The 10,068-nt window shown below is 27.9% G+C and overlaps 1 protein-coding gene across 6 annotated transcripts; it reads right to left on the reverse strand.

Annotated features, from left to right (window-relative positions):
- Nucleotides 1–17: 17 nt before the first annotated feature.
- On the reverse strand, nucleotides 18–6,287 carry LOC132938172 (uncharacterized). 6 transcript variants are annotated; one of them, XM_061004866.1, is made up of 6 exons: nucleotides 5,881–6,287; nucleotides 5,565–5,663; nucleotides 3,143–3,323; nucleotides 2,966–3,066; nucleotides 1,787–1,876; nucleotides 18–774 (listed from the first exon to the last, which is right to left on the reverse strand). In XM_061004866.1, the coding sequence occupies exons 2-6, from the start codon at nucleotides 5,626–5,628 to the stop codon at nucleotides 722–724; spliced, it is 489 nt and encodes a 162-aa protein (XP_060860849.1). In that variant the 5' UTR covers nucleotides 5,629–5,663; nucleotides 5,881–6,287; the 3' UTR covers nucleotides 18–721. The 6 variants fall into 6 exon arrangements, 5 of the variants coding, with proteins under 5 accessions (XP_060860849.1, XP_060860847.1, XP_060860848.1 ...); XM_061004864.1 differs by having other exon boundaries at nucleotides 2,951–3,066; nucleotides 5,846–6,287; XM_061004865.1 differs by having other exon boundaries at nucleotides 2,951–3,066; nucleotides 6,005–6,286.
- Between the last annotated feature and the right edge of the window lie 3,781 nt (nucleotides 6,288–10,068).

Below are 10,068 nucleotides of genomic sequence, written 5' to 3' on the forward strand. Positions count from 1 at the left end.
AGTATTTAGCAAAAACCTTTTAAAATGTAATCGGACACAATAATATTTATTATTCTCCATAAAACAGCATAAATAGTTTTACATATTCAACCAATTAAAAAGTATAATAAAAAAACAATTATGTTAAAAACTAATGTAGCAAAATAAATTAATTGACATCCAGACTATTATTTTAAATGCATTTGGCACCGGCTTTATATGCAACTGTATAAAAAAGTTTTAACAGAAAAAATTCTTAATATTAAATTATTCATTTGATACAAAATTAAACAAATAAAAGAATGTAGATAAAAACATAGATTTGCGATTAACATTACATGTATTTAATAAACATTTTTAAAATATATAAAAAGGAATATACATCACTGACAGCAGCTTAATATTTTAAATGAATATAATATTATATTTGCATGTGTAAAAATAGTATGTTGATTAAAAAACTAAATTTAGTAATAAAGTAGTCCATATTGGCAAAAATATAAATTTATATATATATAATAATACTTAACATAATATTGAATTCAAAATCATGAACAATTCATTTTAAATTTTACAAGTAAGAAGTGTATTATTATTTAATGTCAACATGTATTGTTCATTTTTAAATCCACTTACTTCTAAATTATTTTACATATTTTAAATAATATATCATAGATACTTAACATTATAAAGTAATATCTAATATTGATGAATTAATTGTATTAGTTAAATATTTTAACTATTAGTATTGTTTAGGGTACTCATTAGGTATTAAAGGCGTAGAACCTGTTGAAGCTGAAAAAAAATTGCAAAATGAATACATAGTATGAATTTTAAAGTATCTACAATATGATGGAAATTGTATGCATAATATTTTGATCTCTTTAAATGTGGCTAAAATTCTTCAAAATTATGTATACAGAGTACAGTCGTTTCCAGATAAATTGAGACGGCAGCAGCGGCTCTTTTCAGTAAGTGTAGCCCAAACTAGTCGCTGGCAGTGTGGTGCATAGGTCACACAGTTGGCTACGACACGCACAGTCACCAGTTCGAACCCAGCTCAGTGCAAACAATTTTATTTATTATTATTATTATCATAATATTTATATTATTTTACAATTTCTACTTTTTGTTCTTAAATAAAAGATTATTATCAGAATATTTTATTTTAAATTAATATCGTAAAATAATTTTTGCGACAATTGTTGGTTTATTGATGTATTTTCGGTAATAATATTCAAATACAGAGAACCACGGGTTTTCTGTTATCGCGCCGCCGCCGTCTCAATTTATCTGGCAACGACTGTACAAATACTAAATAGCATATTTTTTCTATTATCCATCTACGTTTATACTTAAAGTATAATATGCCGAGTATGCCCTCATCATAAAGTACTATTTGCTAATGCATTTTCTATAAGTTATTTGGAAATCGGATTCACAATATAGTCTTAATCAAGTTGTCGATAACATTACTATGCTGCCTCAATGTTGTGCTTTTTCCAGGCTTAGAACATTATATTGCATACTTTTTTCCACTAAATTTCTCAACTAATGGTCAAATAAAATATTTCTTTCTGATATGAATTATAAGTTATAACTTATAAATTATAATTCCTTAATAACAATGGTCATATTCTTGAGTGTTGCCAATATTAACAAAAATTTTGACTGGGATAAAAATCAATTTATGGTTTGGTCTGATGGACCAGACAAAAATTGACAGACCCTTGAGGTTACGTAAGTCTTATATGGGATGGAATACAAATAAACTAATGAACAAATTATTATAAAATATAAATTATACCTGAAGCATAATAGGATCCATCACTGTATATTATAGATGGCATACCCTCTATAATGACACAATTGGTTGAAAGCGGTTGAACAAGTACCCCTGCAGTAATATTTTTTTAAACACAACCTGTGAAAATGCATTAAATTGTAGTCAGTTTTTTATTCACGGGAATTATGAAAACCACAACCGACACAATTTCATGCATTTTCAAAATATAATTACAGCAAATAATATTCAATGTTAGTTTAAAATAAATGTCTATAGACTAAATAATGAACACTTATTATTCAATATGTATAGAATTGTTGAAATATAATTAAGGAAAATGTAAGTGATTTCCAGATAAAAATTAAATTAAACTGTTTTAGTTAATTACCCAAGGTTAAAGAACATAAACATTTACTACTAATCGTGTAATAGTAAAAGCACATCAATTTAAATGTAAAAAACATTAAAACCTAAAATTAATATAATATAGAATATAGCTGGTATAATATTGTATATATTTGTTTTATTACTTGAAGTATTAAAAAAGAAAAACATTGAATATTATTTGTTCATATAAATTCAATATACTTAAAATATTACCAATTTAAATTTAGACAAGGTGCAAGTATTAATAAAATCATGCAATACTAGACATTTGGCATTCTTTGTATTTTTTTTGGGAATACTATATATTGAGAAAGCATTGTTATAAATTTGTTTATGTATCTTTTCATAAGAATAAAACTTATTTTCATAATCTGATTAATACTAAATCATATTTATAAAAATATTCTTTAATTTTTAAATGGTAATTAATAAACACAATTATATAAAATTGAATTTATAACATTTAACCATTAAGGTAACAAATAATAAATATAGATTTCAAATGTTTAAGAGATAATCATTGATTTATGTTTATAGAACATGCACAAAGAAAAAAATGTTATCCATAACAAGCTGTGCAAATGTAACTACAATTTTTAAAGGGAATATTACAAGATAAATAAATGCTTGGAAATATCAATACTACTAAAGTACTTCTAATAGTAATTTCACAAACATCTGTTAATTGTATAATATATAATGATAAGTATGCATGGTTGTTGTTATTAGTAATATTACTTAATTAGTTTTTTTTTAATTATGGATATCTAATAAGCCGTTTCTTTAAGTACTACTTACTGCCAGATTGCCTACGTTTGTAAATGGCGCAACATGGGCACAATAAACAACAGATGCAACTGAGAATGGATGAAAGAATCAGCAAAACAATGAGGATCGGAATAAGGCAAATCAATCTGAAAAACATAAAAGTAATTAAAATTTTGAATTAAACAAATATAATGATAATAATAATAATATATCCACACTTACCCAAAGAGCATAAATTCTTGAAAATTGCAACATTCAACTTTTCCGTCAGTATTATAACAGCAATATTCTTTTGTTTGATCCCCAATAATAGGCGTAGGACATCTGTTGACGGAGAAAGATTCAACCTTAGAGATGAATGGATTGTTATCTACTAACCATGGCAAAGTACAATCATTTGATCCTAAAATAAACATAAATAAGATTAGTGAATACCGTATACATTGAAACGCCTTTATTTCAGTATTATGGTCACAACAACTAAAATTTGTATAATAGAGAAATTTATTTAATGAAATATTGAAATTACATAAATTTAGTCAACTGATAAAAATACATTAATACCTATACTATATTAATAATGGAAAATAAACGTTAATTGCAATTTTCAACAACATTTCTGATTGGATTTTCGAAATCAGTGTAAACTATATTGAAAACGACATTTTTTTTTTAAATTAAGTATCAGATAATCTATAATTATGTTTTAAAAATCCCAATTCTTCTATTATGATTTTTTCACTATTTAAAACAAATTAAGTACCTATAGGTAATTACTATAACAGACAATAGGTATCTAATGAAGTTAGTTATGTATATATAATATCTATTACATAGGTATTATATTCTATTCCAAAAAAAAAATCGCGATGGAAACATTTCGCGGCTTGCATATGTGCAGTGTTGCTGTCTGCAGTCGGTGCGCTGCCGACTACTGGCCTAACACAACGGTCCAACTGTTCAGAGGCTGTGCAGTTTTTCCAAACTTATTTGGGTTGTGTATACAATAGAGTGTATACAATATACCACACATAAAGTTATTAATTACTTGTTTAATTAAGAAATAAAACAATAATAAAGACTATTATGGACTAAATGCAAGGTGCAGCTTAAGCAAATAGTAATTGATACTCATTAGTCAGTAATAAGACCTTGGAAATTGGAATGAAAAAATTGAAAACAACAATGATTACCAATCATCTACCTAGTACCTAACCGTTAACAATAAAATAATAGTTCCTCTAATAAGGATGTATTTGGAAACCTCTTCATCAGTGTCTAGGCAACAAAATTAGCGGTCCTCAAGAGGAACTCATTTATTTTGGTTAAGATGAACTTTTTGGAACATATCAGAAACAAAATTCCCTTATTACTTCAAAGAATATAACTGGAAATTTGTTCAATTTTATCATGCTTTTAGCAGGCTATTGTTCCAAATTATTAAATATCTCATTTTAAAAATTATATTTGTTGTGATAAAAGCAATCGTTTAAAATTAATTTTTTTTCGATCCTGGAATGGAAATTCAACAAAGTTCGATTTTATAAGGTAAATTAAACTTCCCAAGCACTGATGATTAGACATTTGGATCTATTTTAGGTAATTTTAGCTATAATATAGGTATACCTATTAATAATATAAATTGTAAAATAGAGGCAATAGCTCTTGTCACTGAACTAGAGTCAAACAAAAAAATAAACAATTCAAACAAGACACAATATAGACCAATAACATTTAACCATTGGTATACCTATGAACATATTTTGTTTTTACATTCTGAGTGAAGTTGATGTTTTTTTTTTTTTTTTTGTGTCATCACCAGGACAGTAAAAATGCTTGGATTTTCTTCAACAGTGACTTTTCTGATAGGAAAGTGAATCTAGTTTGTACTTTGGGGGATCAAAAGTAAACATTTTCTAGTTGTTTTCAAAAGCGACGTGAAAAACAAAAAAAAAACGGGAATTTTAACAGAAAATCGATTTTGGTTTTTGGTGCAACTCTAAAACAAATGACCGTAGGTACATAAAATTTTGACTGAATGTTTATATTAGCATTTTCATTATACACGATAAAAGTTTTGCTATATTTTGAGCTGTTTACGGGCCTTTTCAGTTTCCATTTTTTTATGTTATTTTTTCTATAGGTAAATATCAATAAAATTTTATTTGTTGGGTAAAAAAGCGTGACAATTTCATGCAAGGCTCCTGATATATTGTTACAATAGCAGTTGAAAAATATTAAAAATACGTAGGTACAATTTTGTTTTATAAGCATTTAAAGTTTAAATTTTTTCAAAATTTATAAAATTTAAAATTTAATAATTATTTTGTATCTAAAAATTTATAAAATGTTCAACTTTTATAGCTAAGGATTGAAAATTTAAAACAAGGCTCCACGTAAATAGGTTATATATAAATTACTTTATTCACAATAATATCATCAAATATACTTGGTAATATCATAGGCTGACTGACCGTTTTCGCTCAGAATCGTTTTTCTTATACAATGATATTATATCATTGAATTCAAATTTAACACCATCCATTACAGTGACCCAGTTGTAACCTACTGTACAGCAGAGCGACATCCACTCACCCACTTTTTAATAATCGAGACTGATACCCAATTGTCGAACAATTCTTACCTTTAACCACACAGGTGCAGAACGCAAAAGCCACCACCAACAGCATTAATCCTTTGACAGCCATTGTATCGTCGGGTGTATATACGATTTTTGTTCAGTCTATGAAAAAAAAAAACGACAAGGTAAACTAGGTATTAATAAAAATATATTGTCTATAACTTTCGAAATAATGTAATTTTGATTTAATTTAGATAATTATATAGATGTTATTAATTTATTAATGATAACCGTAAAATATCGCACGTAGTAAACAATAACAAATTTGTATGTAAATCGTTTACCGTAGATAGCGGTAAGCGAACGGTAACGTACCAACCTGTGGGACAAACGTGTGTGTAATAGTATTAGGTATATCAATAAAATGGAAAGTAGCTGACGGCAACGACGGCGGACAGGGGTAACGCGTAAAGAGTGAGAGTTGAAACCGACGAACAACTTACTGAACAAGTAACAGCAGTAAAACACCGAAAACGTCTAAAGAGTGGAACGGTCGTCGGAACGTGAAAAGACGGACGGCGTGAGACGGTGACGGCTGGGGCAGACTAGGGCGCTTGACTGTTCGTCGTTCGAGCTTGGTTGGCGTTGGCGAATGGCGAGCGGCGACAGCAATGCTGCGGTGGAGATGGCCGATGGGCGAAGTTATGAGTGGCGGGCGAGCGGCGGAAAGCGATGTACAACGGGCGGGCGACGGTGTCGAGGACAAACGCCGCGGCACTAACCAGTATTTTACAGGCTAACCAATACAAATACGGCGGCTGTCAAGGATTGTTTTTTTTTTGTTGTTGGGGAACCGACGGGCGACGCCGCGGCGGGGCTCGGTCACTCGGACGATGGCATAACCAGAAACAACTATATAATAAACAGTAAACTACGCCGTGACCCGAACCGGCCGAACTACAATATTATTATTAATACCACATATTAGAACTACAATATTATTCCGAACGACCGAACGGTTAAATATTAATAAATAAAATATTGTTCTTATTACTATTCTAACAATAACAAAAATGACGATAAACTGTTCGAAAACGATAAAATTACATCATAAATATTAACGAGGGCCTAGGGTTCTTGAACACTCTGTGACACTGTCAAATAACAAAACAACAAATCGTCGGCGTAAGCACGAAAATATAAAACAAATATACGATATTGTTACTGCACACACTTATAAGTTATAATAAACAATCGATGACACATAATATTATCACAGATATTTTTATATAATCTGTTATATAATATTATTATTATTTGGGTCTCGTTGATTGTTATTATTGTTGTTTTTTTTTTTTATATAAGAATTTAATTATTCAACCTGTTAGTTACATTGACCATATTATTTTGTCTTTTCTATACTATTCTTTAATCACTCAACACTTGTGCTTATTTTAAACCATTATTTTACAGATTGTACAATTTCTCTAGATATTTTTTTTGGTTCATATTTTTTTTTTATTCAATCTTTTACTAAAACGAAGAACAACAAGAACAATTGTTGGTTTATAAGTTAAAATAAATAAAAATAAAAAGGCAGATTAGACAGTCCGTAGAGGCCTCCCAGCGGAGGTACTACGACAACGATTAAAAATAAATGTAAGATTTTAATAATACATTTTTTTGTATATTTAGGCACTTTTGGATTTGGGTTTTTCTGCATAATTTATACAGGTTTCACGATTTATCGTGTCCACTGGAAATCGGCGGAGATGATAAATGAGTAGGTAAAATCGTTAATCGTTATGCATTGCCGCAATGGCCATTAGTCATTACTCATATTAGTCATTACTCATTACTCATAACTAAGGATCAGAAGTTGTAGAAATTGCATATTTTTATTTATAGCTAGGTGAGATAAAAATCTGTTCCATAATCTAACATGGATACCCATCCATATAATTTGGTACTTTTATTGCATATTAATTTATCTCATAAAACAAAAGTTGGCCAAAAAACTGTAGATTCTGTAGATTCTGTAAATTCTCCTAATTTAGGTTAAAACCTATCTAAAATATAAAACTTACATCTATTAACTTATATAAAGTATTATTAGTAGTACCTATATAAACTATTGTTCGTTTTATTATCGAATATTACATTAATACTTGAATATAAATATAATAATATATTATGGTAAATGGACATCCCCCCCGATATATTTTTGATGCTGACATTTTCCCCCCACACCATTTTTTTTTTAAAGTTAATTATTGACTAATTATATTGAAATTATTATTATAATATTTTTTATTATTTAATATGAAATTGTTTTGGGAAAATGTCCGCGATTCATATATGAATATGATATAATATATCAGAATGTAAATATTCATAAAAATAAAATTCCTTTTTTTTCGTACTATCTATAGTGTTTTTATATGCATATTTTATGGATTAGAATGTATATTTTACCAATTTCACCTCATATAACTTCTCATCCCTACTCATTACGAATATGGATTGTAACAACTTAGTAGGTTGTGTTATTTGTGCTCGTATCCGGAGGACCATGCCCCCCTCCTCAGACAAACTAACACACTTTCCCATGTCCCAGAAGAACTTTTATAATAATTCAATCACTTTTATTAAAAAGCACAGAGATACCTAAATAAATAAATTGTATGACTTTAAAAAAAGAAATTTAATATTACAGATACACTTTCAACACTTATTGTAATCAACACATATTGTGTGATATACTGATATGCGTTTTAAATTAATAGCCCCCAGATCTTCGTGCCTCCTAGATCTTCATTCAGGATTCTTGCAGCCTGACTTCTTATCATACTATATACTATATAGGTAGGAATCGCGGACATTTTCACCCCATTTATTTAAAGTTTACAATTTAATAATATTATTTTATTATTTAATATAAAATTATTTTTTTGCCCATTATCTAATATTTTTACATATTTTCATAAATATAATAAATTATAGATGTATATGTTTGATCAACTGAACTACTTGAATCATATTCAAAAGCAATCATTAAATTGTTAAATATCCAAACTGGTACATTTAAAAAAAAATAATAAATATGAACAAAGCCTAAAAAATATGTGTTTATAAATTACAAAGGAATCAGTAATCAAATGTTTTTTACAAAATGTATCATTTTTATGTCGGAAATTTTGGCCATTTTTATTAATTATTAATTATATTTTATTTTATACTTATTTTTTTTAAACTGTTTATTGTTTCAAGTAGTTGAGTGGATCAGACCTAGGTTCAAACTTCAAACCAGGTGTTGAATGATTTAACTTGAATCACTTGCGATTTAACTTATGAATTGGGAATTGACTTGATAAATTAATTCATCTAAATGAGTTCACTCACAATTCCCATTTTTAGACTAATATAATATTATTATGGTATTAAAATATTAAACTGTATGTGTACAACCGTACGGGATATAAAATATAAGTGAATAACCGCCAAACAATAGGATCTACTCATAACGGCGGTACGTCATAAATATTTATCATTATTCACTAATAATAGCTGGTTGTTTTAAGACTTGAGAAAAATTGTCACGTTCGATTTACGACGGTTATAACAATAATTATCTTTATCTTTATCAGTTAATTACTAACGTATACTTATGACCACGGTCTTAGAAGATATCTTCTAAAACCGTGCTTATGACTCAACAAAAGTAATAAATTATCAAACATATTTATAAGTACATATTAGTCATTACTTTTAGACATATTTTAGAACGATTTTCTGTCTCAATATGAATAATATAGTGCATGCTGCATACCTAATATGTTCCTACATAATATATTTATATAAATATATTCCTATAATAACATAGGTTGTATTCATGTCATGACAGTTAGGTAGGCACTTGTTAATAATATAATACCTATGAGGAGGCTAAAAGTGAAAAAGCCCAATGAAATGTATTGTATAAAATATATGAATTTTTATTTTTTACCAGTCTTACTACCAGTTCCACCGTATACTTATTTACGTCATTATTATTTGTAGTCCAAAATAATGTAATATGCGTTATTGTGTAAACATTATTTTCTTAATACTAAAATCGATCAATTTCAAAGTGCTAGGAAAATATAACTTAACGTCAATAATAGAAGGTCGCCCTAAATTATGTATATAATAAAAATACAAATACGTAGGTACATAATATATAATATTATGTATACAAAAAATAATTATAATAAACATCACCTAACCTGAGTAACCTAAAATCTATATCAAACATTCATATACCTACTATAATACGTCTGTACATATTATAGCAATTTTGAGGTATGACAAATTTACTTTTGGCGTTCTGCAGCTTTAATTATTTACACTACACTAATTAAAAATGAACAATGGTTAGATCAAAAATTCTCTTAAAAATTATGGGCCGTCACTTGTTAGGACGTGATATTAATACTTGTATAAACCAATAATTCAAGTATTTTTGACGTCCTAGACTATATTACCAAAAATTAAATTTTTCTTCGAGCAAATTTTGAACTATAGCTAA

The sequence above is a fragment of the Metopolophium dirhodum genome, chromosome 2 (genome assembly GCF_019925205.1).
Source record: "Metopolophium dirhodum isolate CAU chromosome 2, ASM1992520v1, whole genome shotgun sequence".
NCBI classification, from domain to species: Eukaryota; Metazoa; Arthropoda; class Insecta; order Hemiptera; family Aphididae; genus Metopolophium; species Metopolophium dirhodum.